The sequence below is a fragment of the Sciurus carolinensis genome, chromosome 11 (assembly GCF_902686445.1).
Source record: "Sciurus carolinensis chromosome 11, mSciCar1.2, whole genome shotgun sequence".
NCBI classification, from domain to species: Eukaryota; Metazoa; Chordata; class Mammalia; order Rodentia; family Sciuridae; genus Sciurus; species Sciurus carolinensis.
This window is the reverse complement of record NC_062223.1, coordinates 22,459,149-22,474,735: the sequence shown is the minus strand read 5'-3', so window position 1 is coordinate 22,474,735 and position 15,587 is coordinate 22,459,149. Positions and strand designations below refer to the sequence as shown.

At 35.5% G+C, this 15,587-nt stretch overlaps 1 protein-coding gene and 1 pseudogene across 1 annotated transcript; both read left to right on the top strand.

The window, feature by feature from the left end:
- Nucleotides 1–1,150: 1,150 nt before the first annotated feature.
- LOC124959190 (olfactory receptor 4S2-like) lies at nt 1,151–2,071 on the top strand (annotated as a pseudogene).
- Nucleotides 2,072–13,127: 11,056 nt separating this feature from the next.
- Nucleotides 13,128–14,057, top strand: LOC124960264 (olfactory receptor 4C46-like). The gene has a single exon (XM_047518971.1). The coding sequence runs from the start codon at nt 13,131–13,133 to the stop codon at nt 14,055–14,057; it is 927 nt and encodes a 308-aa protein (XP_047374927.1). The 5' UTR covers nt 13,128–13,130.
- The last annotated feature ends 1,530 nt before the right edge of the window (nt 14,058–15,587 follow it).

Here is a 15,587-nt window from a genome sequence, read left to right as displayed (position 1 = left end):
CCTGATGAAACCTGTAGTTGTCATAAAGCTGACAATGACTGGCATAGCCTGCAAAACACTAGTTGAGAGCAGATTCCACAGCAGTAGGAAGTGAGGCACTAGATAGATGTTAAGGGGATGAGATGACTATCAAAATCTAGAGGAATCCTCTAGTGTCTTGAGTTCATGAAAAACCTTGAAAACCCCTCATTGAAATCTCCTCTGTATGCCATTCTACCAAAACGTAAAAGTAACCTCACTAGTGTGTCTGAAATTCCAACATGGAGATGTATCCATTTACATGAAACATTATGCATTTCCTAAACCCATAATAATAATCACTAAAGGACAATCTTTTTCTACATTCACCCCAAATTAGAAAACTAAAATACTCTAGCATGAGACTTGAAAACTTGGAAGGACACATGAAGAATATTGACACAAAAAGGGAGAATCTTTCATTTTTGTGTTTTCTATATTTTTCAGTTTTGTGGAATTTGTGTGTTTTCAGTTACTACACAAATGTTTAGTAACAAATAGTGCTAGAATAAATACTGGTGAACGCTCAGACACTCCACATTGCAGGAGCTTGAATTCAAACAGAAGCCATAAATTCACACACAGATCTGAAGGGGAGCCTGCAGAAGTCACCCAGTCTGGACATTCCAAGGATCCATGAGTGTATGTAATGACCAGAATTGGCTGAATTCAGAAGGGATCCTATGGGCATGTTTTCACTTCATCACCAAAGAAAGGGAAACCTTGTCTCCAAACAAAGGATCACTTTAAATATGAATGTGTGTCTTTTACAGAAAGAGAACTAATTAAATGTTTGTCCATAACCAGGAAAGTCAATCTAGGAAAATGTTAGTCATGTGAGAACTTTGGTTAGATGTGTTACTTTAGGTATTTTCTTTGTCTGTCTGTTCTCTGCTTCCTCATCTGAAGTGAATAAACCACATATATTATTAAGGTAAAGGATAAGAATGGAGACATTAAAATTTCTGTAATTATTCATGTCAGTCTGCAGTCAGTACCCATTTTTCCACTTTTAACTGTGATTATTAATTTATCCTGAATTAGAAATAAATGCTGATAATCTTTCTGATGTTTTCCTTTCAGATAATTTAACTGTTTGGTAATTTGACCTACTTGATTCATTACATGGAAAATGAATGATGTAACTGAAGTTATTTTCTGGGGCCTTTCTCAAAATCCAGAGGTTGAAGGAGCCTGCTTGATGGTGTTCTCATTCTTCTACACAGTCATTCTTCTGGGAAACCTCCTCATCATGCTGACCATCTTCATGGGGAATCTTCTGAAGTCTTCCATGTATTTCTTCTCAACTCCTTGTCTCTTGTGGACATTTGTTTCTCAGCCACAGCACCCAAGATTATTGTTGACCTTTAGCAAAGAGTAAAACTATCTCATATAAAGGGTGCATATTGCAACTCTTTGGAGTACATTTCTTTGGAAGAACTGAGATTTTTATCCTTATAGTAATGGCAGATGATTGTTATGTGGCCATATGCAAACCCCTGCACTATATGACCATCATGGACAGGGAAAAGTGCCATAAAATGTTGCTGGGAACTGGATAGGTGGGTTCATATACACTGTCATCCCTGTGTCTCTAGTAGTTCAGCTACCCTTCTGTGGACCCAATAAGATCAATCCCTACTTCTGTGATGTTTACCCTGTGCTCAAACTTGCCTGCATGGACACAGTGTTACCAGTGGTGTTGTGACAGCCAACAGTGGAACCGTCACCCTGGGAAGCTTTGTGATATTGCTCATCTCCTATACTGCCATTCTGGTGTCTCTGAGAAAGCAGTTGGCAGAAGGAAGACACAAAGCTCTGTCCACCTGTGGAGCCCACATTGCGGTGGTCATCATCTTTTTTGGTCCCTGTGCTTTCACATACATGCACCCTGATGTTACGTTTACGAAGGATAAGATGGTGGCTGTGTTTTACACCATTATCACTCCCATACTAAACCCCATGATTTACACACTGAGAAATGCAGAAGTAAAGAATGTCATGAAAAAAAATATGGGTTAAGAAGGCTTTCTGGAATGCTGACAGCAAATAGTTGGAAATAATAATTCAAACTGGATGAATGTAAATGTGGAAGGCTTTGTTAAGTCATCTATACAATGAACAAAATAATAACATCAAAGAATTTTCAGAAGTAACAAATGCAAGAAATACACATTGCACAGAATTAGGGTACTCTTAATCATGATCATTATATTGACTACTTCACAATCAGATAATGTTCTAAATATCCAAAATCACAGGAGTCTTAATATGCTCAGAATCTCAACATGATCAGAGTAAACATCAGTGTTTTCTCCTCCCACTTTTTGTCTCCTGCCATATTCTTTAAGTGATTAAAAACCTACTCTGAAATATTTGAGGTTATTTCTGGCATTGAAAACTATGTTTGGATATGGCATTTGCAGGTAAATGGATGGAACCAGAGAATATCAAGCTAAGTGAAATAAACCACTCCCCAAAAAACAAAGACCAAATAATTTCTCTGATAAGCAGATGCTGTTCTACAGTGTTTATGGGGTGGGTAAGGAAGAACAAAGGAACTTTGGATTGTGCATAGGGGAGTGAGGGGGAGGGGGTAGTGGGGATGGGAAGGACAGTAGAATGAGACAGACATTATGACCCTATATACAGGTATGATCACAAGACCAGCGTGACTCTGTACCATGTACAGCCAGAGGAGTGAAAAGCTATGCTATATTTGTGTGCAATGTGTCAAAGTGCATTCTACTGTCATGTATAACTAATTAGAGCAAATTAAAAAATAATTTAAAAAATCAATAATGTATAGTTTGGATGAATGATAGAATATATAAACACATGAAATCTTAGCTAATGAATTTTGATGTAAGTCTCACAAAATAGTGAAAACTCAGCCTAGTAATCTTGAAATGAGATCAGAGGTGTGCTCAGAAAGTTAGAGATAAAACACAAACTCAAAAGAGAAAAAAATTTGCTTTCATTTGTTGGTCTTGGGGAAAAAAAGTCTTTTCTATTCTTGGGTTGATTTTCTTTATACACACCCTACTGTCTCCAACTTCTGTCAAATGTACCATCTCACTAACTTACTTCTTCTGACTCTCATCTTTGCTTGCCATCTGTAACAGGTCTAAGTGACTAGTAGCCAAACTCAATAGAGTGGATGAAAACAAGTCACATATGAGAACTAGGCTAGTGTGACTCAACCAAAGTGTAAATACAACCTTATTAAAAGCAAAGGTGTTAAATGTTTAAGTGGTATTAAATTAAATGTCAAAAACCATGATTCCTATAATACTTGAGCCAAACAGCTTTACTGCAAAGAGTGAGCCACTTGTCTTTGACTGGAAAAACACTATAGCCACTTCTGCATTACAGAAGAGTCCCATACTGGACAGATATTCTTTTATTATTGTTAACTTTTATGTACCCTGGTGGTAGATTTTCTTCCTCACCATGAACCATGACCTGCACATTATTCTTCATGGTAAATAAACATATCACTAATTGTCTCTCTGCCATTGTTTCCTTGTCACATCCACAAATCTAATAGTATAGATGCTATATCAACTTAGGATTGTGTTTATAGTTGGGGTGGAATATAATATGGTAAAGACTGTGGTGCTCAAAAGTGACATCTGGTGTGGGTGAATTCCCAAAAATAAAGGTGGAAATATTTTAGATCTGCAAGACATCTATATAAGTAGCTATAATAAAAGTGTAAGCCTTGCTTTAAAACTATGCATATCCATGGCTAGTGCTCCAGCTTGGAGAAGCATGCACTGGGCTTCCATGTGCCTCTAGTAGATCAATTACGAAATGAAAAGTAGATTTATGCTCCTCACAGTATGTTGATAATTAATATCACCTTCTGGCATTTTCTGGAAATATAACAAACTATTCTAAGACAGTTTGGACTCATTTAGCCAGGAATATGAACTATGCAAACATCTGTGTTTTTAACTATGCCCTCTAGTTATTTTCATACAGTCAATAGAACATCTGCATAATTAGGTTAAAAAATGGGGAATAGATGATTCTTGCTGTACTTAGAAAACAAGAGATGTATGCATAAATGGGAATCCAACAGCACCATCTGCTCTGCTAAAACTGAACTGAATTTAGAAAACTGGGTTATATGTATGTTTTCCATTCAATAACTTTTTCCCATACTAATCTTTCCATTATGCCATTGAACTAATGTATTAATCTCTTGGGGGTACTTGTGATATCAGAATGCTGATGCCCCTGGGAAAGTACCATTTTAATGATTTGTGCTTTTCAAAGATTAAGTAGAACACATAGAAGATGACACAATTTTCCATCAGTGGCTTTATAGACTAACACTCTTTCATAAAAGTTTCTCTGAGTCAGTTTCCATCAAAGGAGCTGTGATTCCTAAGAAGATGAATGAGAATCATGAGAACTCACACTCTCCCCAGTCTAGTGAAGGAGGTGGTCAACAGAGCATTTGATTCTGTGACTGCAGGAGCATAAGCATGGCTGCCACCCTGGAGTATGATGGCCTTGCTGTCACAAAATGGCAGGCGTGACTTTGGTTGGAGACTTAAAAAAAAAAAAAAGCATTTATTTTTTAAAAGTTAATGTGTGCATTACAGGAAAAATAAAAACACAAGCAAGTAACAAAGTCATTCAGTCACAAGCAGCTTAGTTGGATGTGTCCCTCCAGGTTGTATATATATGTATACAACATCAGAAAAAGCTTGTATGTATCATGCTTTTACACACATCATGAATATTCACCCATTCAAAATCCCAAAGCTACATGAGTATGTTTGATAACCAAGAATACATCATACCCACTCAATCTTTTATCCTTTCTTGGGGACAAAAATTTTACCAAAGACCAATGGCAACAGACCTCTAGATAGACATTGGTAGAATTAAAACTAAAATAATGCATTCCCATAATGATAAATTTAAAATGAGACAAAGCAACAGAAAACACCAAGATTATTTCATTACCAGATTTCTACTACTAAAATATTAGCAAGAATGCATGTTCTCAATGAATTAAAATATTCCTACAGTACACCCAGAAGATGCACACCCAGTGGCTCACATCAAAATGTAAATCCTTGAGCACTTGCTCCCATTTTTCAGTATTTGTGTTCTTGTGCCCCTCTGCTGCTAGCCTAATGATCAAGTTCTGATACACACTGCCCAGGGTGGTGGGTGGGGGAATGAGAAAATATACATAGAGAAGCACTCTGTGCCCCTTAGTTCAGATTGTCTAACCATTGTTATGTGTGCAGTTTAGTTAATATTTCTCAGTATTAAAGGATAAGTCCTAATGCCCAAAGTTTAAAAGTAGCAAAATAATCCCTATATAAATATCCTCTTGTTAGTTTTTAGGAAGAACTATCTTCTGGGAATGATCTTTGTTAATTTACCTCTGGGAGCTAGGGGTAGTCCTGAATTTAGTCACTGGAATGGTGAAGAGGCACTGGAATGGTGAAGAGGAAGAAGGAGGAGGGGGAGGGCTCTTTGCTAGTATCTCCATATCTGGAAGACAGGTGTAGATTATAACCACAGATCTGTATGTGCATTTTTGGTAAAGTAGTTGTGTTCATTGTGCACAAAGTTCATACTGTATTTCACAACATTAAGATTTCTAGATGTCCTGAGGTGACAGAGAAACATAAAAAGTAGAACAAGTGAATTAGCCAACTTGTAAATATCTTTTTGTTATAATTGATAGAAAAGATGCATCTTGGTTGGAAACTTCTTTGATGAAAAGATGGAAACCATTCTAATTTTCAGGATGAAGAATATTAAGTTTTTCCTCCTGTGTCTTCCATTCAGTGGCTATACTCCTCTCCCCTGCAACAGCACAAACCACCGCAGAAGCTGAAGCAGAAGTCCTTGCTGTGGCCCATGTGGCATCATGTTACAGATTAGAAGCAGGTGGCCTTGGTTCATGATATGTGTGTTTCATTTCCCAAAGATAAAACTTAGTAAGAGTTACTCTGTGTGAATTATGTGTATTTAATTATCAAATAAAATGTTGATCTTTTGAATTATAATAATGATAACTAGGGATTTTTAATCCCTGTTTTCTATCAAATTTAGCAGAATATTTTCACATCTTTCTCTCCTAGTATGACACTTTAATTTTTTTTTTGTAGTTGAACAGAATGCCTTTATTTTCTTTGTTTATTATTTATGTGGTGCTACTAATACAACCCAGTTCCTCATGCATGCTAGGCAAGCACTCTGCCACTGAGGTACAGTCCCAGCCATGACAGTTTCTCTACTCCTTAGGTTCTATGGAAGCATTCACTAGGTTTTACATTTACATATTTTCAAACCTTTGTTAAGATTTAACTCACAGAGGATAGAATTCACTTACTCCAAGTGTGCAATTTAAGGACACTTACAACACATTGTTGTGCAGGCATCAACATAACCTAAGTTTAGAACATCATTCATCCTGCAAAGAGAAACTCATGCTCTTAGCAAGAAGAATGTATTCATTACTCACAGCCAGCATCTTTCTCAGACCTTAGTAAATCCTAATATTTCTAGACTGTATGTTTGCTTTCTAGATGTTTGCCAAATAAAGAATCATACAATATATGGCCTTTTGTAACATGCTTCTTTAATCATCATTTACATAGAGTTTTCATGCATTTTGCAGCATGTTACCAGTATTTATTACTTTTTATTATCAAATAATATTCCATTTATCAGTTGACAGGTATATGGTTTCTAGATTCTAGCTATTTTGAATAATGTTTTCAGGAGCATGGTTTATAAGTTTTTGTGCAAAAGTGTGTTCATTTCTCTTGGATATTTCCCTAAAAATGGAATTTCCCGGACATACCACAACTACATATGTGACCTGCTGAGGAATGGTCAGACTGTTGAAATAATCAGGCATTGCTGTGACTACTGAACCTATGGAAGGAAGAATATTGTGGTGGAAAAGGCCAAGCAGGAACTAGTAGAACTGTCTCTATCCAGGGAAATAGTGAAACAAAAGCAAACTTCTATTTTGCACAGTAAATGTAGTATTACAATTTACAAAGATCAATTGCATTCCTAGAGAGATTTCAGAGATTGCTGCCATCATCAGGGACTTGAAAGATCCACCAATGTTGATTCTCACCACATTATAATGAACTGCTAGTTCTGTGCAAAAGACAGATGGTTATGACAAAATTCTAGTGGAATTCCATATGCTTAATCAGATGGAAACTCCAATTTCAGCTGTTGTGCCAAAAGTGGTTTCATTGCTTGAACAAATTAATACATCTCCCTTGTAGCTTATATATAGCTAATGATCTGGTAAAGACTTCTATCCCATACCTTTCAATAAGACCACCAGAAGCAGTTTGTTGTTATACAAAAATGCCAGCAATGCACAATTTATCTCCTAATTTAGGGGATGATGTTCCAGACCTATTTCATAATTTCCTTTCCCAAACCCAAGCAAGCCTTCATAGAGAAACTCAATAAGTTTTAAGAGAACACAGAAAAATCATTTGATACTCTAATGTAGACCAAAAGAAATTAAAAATCAAATTATCAAGCTCAATATATACATTATTTAATTAATTAGAGGGCATCAATAGCAAAAATAGATAAAAAATAGACTTAATATGATTGAAGACTTATTTGAAAATACAGTCTGAGGAGTAAAATGAAAATAAGAATTAAAAGAAATTAAAAAAGCTTATGGAAACTTTAAGGTAGAATTAAAAGATGAAATATTTGAATTCTTGGATTTCAAGAAGAAGTTGAAAATGTCATATTGTAGATAACTACTCAAATGGATCATTAAAAATATTTTCCAAACTTAGGTAAAATCTGAATAAACAGGAGGAAAAGCAGCAAAGTCATCAGTCAGGTTTAACTCTACCAGTCGCTATGAAAATTAGTATGGAAATTCCTGAAAAAACTAAAAGTAGAGCAGCCATATGATACAGTTATCCTACTCCTGGGTATATGTCAGTGTCTATAGGTAGATGAATAGACTCAAAATATATGGCTCATATACAAAATGGTATTCAGCTTAAATCAGAATGAAATTCTGTCATTTGCATCAACAAGCTAGAGATCATTATGTTAAGGGAAATAAACCAGGCACAGAAAGACAGGTCTGCACAACCTCAGTCAATTGTGGAACATAAAGAGATCAATCTCATAGACATTAAAAGTAGACTGGTGATTACAAGTGACTGGGGAGATCAAGGGGTGGATATGGGGGTGGGAATACTGATCTCTGGGTAGTAAGTTGCAGTTAGTGAGGAATAAGAAGCTCAGGTGTGCTATAGCACAATCAGGTGATGGTAATAACAATGTACAGTACATTTCAAAAAAACTAGAAGAAAAAATTTTGAAAGTTTACACTCTAAAGAAATGATAAATGAGGAGATATACATGATTAAACTGATTTAAATATTATGCTATATGTACATGTATTAAATGGTGCTTCATTAATGTGTACAGCTTTTTACATTTCTATACATTAGTAAAAATAAAAAATTGGTAACAAAAAAATGTGCTATATCTTGAATGGACATTTCTCCAAAGAAAACAAACCAATGACCAGCAGATAAATTAAATGGTGCATGATGCCAATATAAACATCAGAAAAATTGCAAATCAAATCACAATGAGATATCAACTCAATCTAATAGGATAGAAATTATAAAAATCAAAGAAATGAAAACAAAAAGATGATAAATGTTATTTAGGATGTGAGAAAAAGAACATTCTTTTCCACTGTTTGGGATCATATAAATTGGTTCAGCCTTTACAGAAAAATAGTATGGAGTTTCCTAAAATAATTACAAAAATAATAATGTCAGTCTTTATAAAGAAGAAAATCATTATTGATATTCTTGACGATTGCCCTTCTAACAGGAGTGTTTGAAATTTCAAGATTTTTTAAAATTGTAAATGGACACAATTCCTTTATTTATTTTTTCTCATGGTGCTGAGAAACGAACCCAGTGCCTCACATGTACTAGGCAAACACTCTACCACTGAGCCACAACTCCAGCTCATCAGTATGGTTTTAATTTGCCTGTTTGATCACTAGCAATATTGAACATTTTTTCATGTATTTGTTGTCCACTTGCATTTCTTTTGTGAGTAATGTCTGTTTGTTTTTTTTTCATCATTTATTGATTGGGTTATTTGTTTGTCTTTTTGTTTTTGCTGCTGGTTTTTTATTTTTTTATTTTTTTTTTTTGGTAGTTTTTGTTTGTTTGCTCTTGTTTTCTTTGGTGTCAAGCTTTTAAGATTTTTAAAGGGCAAATGCAACATGACATCACTTAAGGATAAATCTAACATTGTCTAACTCAGAGATATAGGGAGTGGGACAGTGGTTCTCAAGAGCTGGGGAGAGGGGAGGAGGAGGAAGAGGCCAATCAAAAGGTATGATGATTTGGTTGCACAACATGCATAAGGTCCAGAGATTTATACACCATTGTGCCTATACTGATGGATACTGTCCAGGATATTTAAAATATTTCTCAAAGGGTCAGTTTTGTGTTAGTTGTTCTCATCATCATCATCATCATCATCATCATCATCATCATCCTCATTATAACAATAAACAAGATGTGGACACATTTGAAGATGATCAGATAGGTGACCAGATAGTTTCATGGTATAGATTGTGGTGACAGATTCACATGTGTATGTGTATCTCCCAAGACATCAGGTTGTACATTTCATATATGTACAGCCTTTTGTATCTTAATTACCTCAAAGAAATGTTTTTTTAAGAAAAAAAATGCACAGGCCTCCTAAAATGACTAAATGACAAATAAATAACAAGGGCATTTTTTACAATGGACAAAATGTGGAATGACTGGAACTCACTTACTGTGTTTTAAATTTCTCTCCAAATCTGTAATGTTACCTATCATTGGATGCTGTGTCCCAGAGAGCACTGTTACATAAATCCTTCTTGGGTTTCTGTCTACTTCCGAAACACTGAAGATCAGGAAAAGCAGCATGTGGAGTAAAAAACTTCAAAATAGCTGTCATTAATATGCCTTCACTTCTTTAGTTCTCAAGTGATTCATAGTGGTTTTCAGAAAGGATTTAATATTAGTAAGAAAAAAGCTCTCTCTATGACACACATGATAGGGAAACTGCATCACTTGTACCCACACTGTATTTATGCTACAATCCTATTTATATGACATTCACCTTTCCTAACAACCCAGTTTCAGATTGAAAAAGAAATTATGTTCCAACTTCAGGGAATATAATTCCCCATTCAGAGCTTGGAGATTCTCAAATATATCTTTCTAGAATTCCTGTTTCTATATTTCCATGAAAAGATATAATTAATTCCTGGGAGAGAAAGCACAAATACAAGCAAGTTCTCTAAGTCCTTCTGGAAAGCTCTTAAATATCCTGATATTGTGAGATGATAATATTTTTGTTGCAGTTGATTCATCCAGGATGAGATTCATCATCAGTGACCTATTTGAATACTTTTCTTCCCAACCTCCTGCCTTCTGTCTTCTTGGACTAGCGCAACAGAATGATTTTCATTTCCCCATAATGTATCAAGCAAATCCATTCTAAATTAAAATCACAGATTTTCTATTAAAATATATTAGGATTCAAGCTAAATGAAAAGATTTAGTCTTCTAAAGATACATCCTTAACAACATTTGATTTGATGTTAGGTTATCTGAATAATATCTTTGGAAGTTTAATTCCAATTCATATTAAAATTCTTATTTCAAGAGGAGGTCTCTATGAAAATGAAATTGTTTATGGACAATCAAAACACAATTAAAATCATCTAAAACTACTAAGGTAAGATTTTCAACAGTGCTGATATTTATTAATTTTTTAATTTTTTATATGCAGAGATCATTACTTTTCTAGATTTGTTACATACAGTCAGAGTGTCATTTGTTGAATACTGTTATAAAATAGTTCATCCTCATCCCACTTTTTCAAAAGATATTTGGTAAATATCATGAGAAAATTTAACATTAGACAATTTGAGACTCATAGTGATGAAACTATGTATAAAATACAGACCTCTAACAACAAAAAAAGTTAGTTTGCCTTGAGACATCTCATTTAATAACCAAGACTAATTGTGCAGATAAAAACAAAATTTAAGTACACTTTTCACACACATAAGACTTAGATATAAATATTAAATGACACAAATCATAAGCTGCAGAGCCCTAGTACAAACAGGAAGTCTTTCTGGATTCAATTGCTGTGGTTAGAACAGGTCTCTGTGTATTCTTTAAAAGTAGTAATGCAGAGGATTACTCCTGAACTGACTGGAGGCTTGAAAATATCTCTATATTCTTGTTTAAACTGTCCATTTAGCTTTTCTGAGTGCATACACAGTTATGGAAATAAATGAAAGCCGTATATGTGTCCCCAGAACTGTAATGAATGTGCTCATGTAACAATCAATTCTCAAAAAACTCAAGAGGTGATATTTTCACTCTCACTTTGTAGATGGTAAAGCAGATGTGTGCAGGACCAGGAACTGTACCCAGGTAAAAGAAGTTGGAAGCAGAAGAAATAGGATTTGAATCTGGTCTTACTGACTCCCAAACCAGTCTCTCTCTTAACCACCATGAGGTTGTTCACATTTTCCATCTAACTCTGAGGTCAATATTTTATAGAGGTATTAGAGAAGGAAGAACTGGGTGTGAGGGACAGGCCAAGTGAAAGGAGCCCTTCCAAAATGAAGAAAGACTCATTTACTTAACATTTGGGAGTTGAAATGAATTATTATGTGTATTTGTGTCTACTGATGAAATTGCTTTGCCTAAACTTCCCTCTGAAGTTGTTCATCATTGTTTAGTATAACATAGTATGAGAATTATAGGTTAAGGAGAAAGGAACAATATATGTTAAAGAATTGGATGGCAAAAAATAAATAAAGGACTAACTTAAAGTCAGGCACAGAAATGCATGCCTATAAATCCCATTTACTCAGGAGGGTGAGTCAGGAGGATCACAATTTTAAAGTCAACCTGAGTAACATCATAATACACTATCCTAGAATAAAAAAAATCTAATAATCTAATTATTCTCTTCTTGACTCTATTACTTATTAGAAACTTGTTCTGAAATGGGATCCTTAATTTCTCTGTGCATATATAAATAAGCGTAAAGATGGGTAAAAAAAATGATAGCATTAACCATTCATTAACCTTGTTTTCAGAATTAGATCTGCACATCTATAAAATGTTTAGAACATACCTAGAGTTCAGTTACCATCAGCTAACATATTCAAGTTTATTACAGTTGTTCATGTTAGTTTCTGAGATTATTTCCTTATGTGTAAGAATGATGGAATAACATCAGTCACAGAGGTTATCTAAAGTATTAGGAGGAATTGTGCATTTGAAGCACTTGGTAGCATGCCATACAGGGAACAAATATTACTTGCTTTATAATTAGGTGTCATACAGTTATTAGATTCATTCAACAAATTTTATGAATTATTTTATAGTTGCTCTTTTGTACATTGGTTACATTTTCCTAAGTGTCATCCTCTCTTTATATCAGTTATATCATTAATTAATCTGCTACATGAATTATGATCTCTGGCTTTCACCCCTTACTTAACCCCACTCTGCTTCATCAAGGACATAAAATGATGATTACAATAGTAACATCTAATTTCCCCTTCCTTAAGCTCCCATCATCCTTGACTCCTATTCTTATTAAGCTCTCACATTTCCCCATTTCCTAAGGAAAAAAGGGCAACATTCATTAGTTATACCTTGAAGGCAGTCACATCCTGCTCCTACCTCTGTTTTGGGGTCTACATGACACTATGAATGTAGTCTCTGAATTCAAATGAGTCTCTCAGTCATCTCAGACAATGAAGGATGTTCAGCCTCTGGCCTTTCTCCCATATATAGTCTTTGCAGGATCTGCACTGGGAGGGGCAGTAATCTTCAAGACTCAGAACATTTTTTTCACCTCACTCAAAAATATGAATACAAAAATCTGCACATATATTCTTACAGGTCAATAGAATCTATCCTTTATTTATTTATTAGAATGGAGAAGTTTAACAAATTTAAGGTTGGATTGTTTTTTGCAGGTATGTGAGTAACTTTTACACCAAGTACATGGAGAATAGGAATAATGTGATGGAGTTCGTTCTTCTGGGCCTTACTGAAAATCCAGAGTTGCAGAAAATCGTATTTGCTATGTTCTTGCTCATCTACATCATCTGCATGGTGGGAAATATGCTTATTGTGATCACCATCAGGACCAGCTCATTGTTGGGGTCCCCTATGTATTTTTTCCTGGCCTATCTCTCCTTAATTGATGCCTGCTATGCATCTGTCAATACCCCTAAACCAATGGTAGATTCACTGCAGAAAAGGAAAACCATCTTGTTCCATGCATACATGACTCAAGTCTTTGGGGAACATTTCTTTGGATGTGCTGAGGTCATTCTACTTACAGTGATGGCCTATGACCACTATGTGGCCATCTGCAAGCCCTTGCACTATGCAACCATCATGAACCAAAGAGTATGTCGCCTATTAGTGGGAATGTCATGGGTGGGAGGCTTTCTCCACACAACCATCCAGCTCCTCTTTATCGTCCAACTACCCTTCTGTGGCCCTAATGTCATAGATCACTTTATGTGTGACCTGAACACTTTGCTCACTCTGGCCTGCACTGATACCCACACTCTGGGGCTCTTTGTTGCTGCCAACAGTGGGTTCATCTGCCTGTTAAACTTTCTCTTCTTGCTCTTTTCCTATGTGGTCATCCTGCGTTCCCTGAGAACTCACAACCTGGAGGGTAGGTGCAAAGCCCTGTCCACCTGTGTTTCCCACATCACAGTGGTCCTGTTCTTTGTTCCCTGCATATTTGTGTACATGAGACCTGCAACTACTTTACCTATTGATAAAGCCATTGCTCTATTCTATACTATGATTACTCCTATGTTAAATCTGTTAATCTATACCTTAAGAAATGCTCAGATGAAAAATACTATTAAGAAATTGTTTAGCAGCAAAGCCATTTCAGATGACAAATGATGATACCTCAAGTCCAATATTGATTTAACTGAAGAAAGGATCAAAAGATATTGAACAATCTCAGCAAGGAATGCCTAAAGGCTATAGAAAAACCATAATGTCATTCATAAATTCTTCATTGATACAACCATACATGGGTGCAAAATAGTGGAGAACACCTAATCCAGGATGATTCTCTCATATTTGTAAAATTCTTCTTAATCAGGGCTTTGTATCTCTAGCTTCAATCATGTATATGCATTCATATGCTATCCTTCTAATGAAAATAAAAAAGAAATAATTACAAATAGTGGTATTGGGTAATAATCTCTATAACACTTAAGAGATATATACACTGCTATTATGATTTGGATTCAAGGTGTGTCCCCAAAGCACCTGTAAATGTAGAAATATCAGAGATAAATTATTAGATTATGAGGGCAGTGAACTGATAGGCTATCCTAGTTTGAATGGACTGACTGGGTAGTAAATGTAGGCAGGAGGAGCATGGCTGGAGGAGGTCGCTGAGGATGTGCCCTGGAAGGCTCTCTTCCCTGTAGCCCTTCCTCTGCTTGTCTCCTCCCCACTGGGCCATGAGCTGAGCTTTACTCCCATGGGCCCTTCCCTCCTGCTGTGCTGCCATGGGCCAAGATCAGTAGTGTCAGATGCCTACAGACAGAGACCTCTCAAACCATGAGCCCGCAGTAGAAACACTCCCCCCCTAAGTTGTTTTTGTCAAGTACTCTGGTCATAGCCATGCTAAAGCTGACTAAAACAACTGTTATTATCTCCATTTTACCTGTGCAGATACTGGTGAATGAGGAAGCTGTCAACATAGATACAGTGATGAACCCATAACCAGAAAGCTCCTGATTTTCCAGAGCATGCTCTTAACTCCTATCATATACTGCCAGGAAATGATGAGAAAAAGATCATATAAGTACACATGTTTCATTGCAGACAAAACTGTGCCATGCACACTATATATACTAAGGGATCATAACTAATAATCAAACAGCTTTCTTTAATATTTTTATTAATATGCATATCACAACTGATGTTCCTATTTTTTCCAGTAATATTATGGTATCTAAGGATTTTAGAGCTTGAAAACACATGGAGCATTTAATCTCTGTGTGGTGAGTAACAAAGATTCAATGAAATTTCTACATTTCTTGTATCTTCAGAGGGGTTCTGTAGTGCTAAGGTCACCTTAAGTTCATAACCTATCAAAAGGAACTATTAAAAATGTAAAAAACTTGAATGTCAGGCAGGAACTCTATTTACTAAATACACAGTTAAAATCTTGCTTACTTGCTAAAAATTATCTCCAGAACATACCAAAGTCTGACACCAAATAAATATTGAATGAAAGATTAAATGTATAAAATAACATAAATAAATTAAATACACTGCAGGAAAGAGTAAGAGAGACAAGGGAATTTTTTTTTTTCTGCTCTTACCTCACTCAGACTGAGGAGAATCCCAGATAGACCTCTTAGAGGAAACTCATTGCATATTTACTTTTACTTAATATGAGGAATGAGAAAT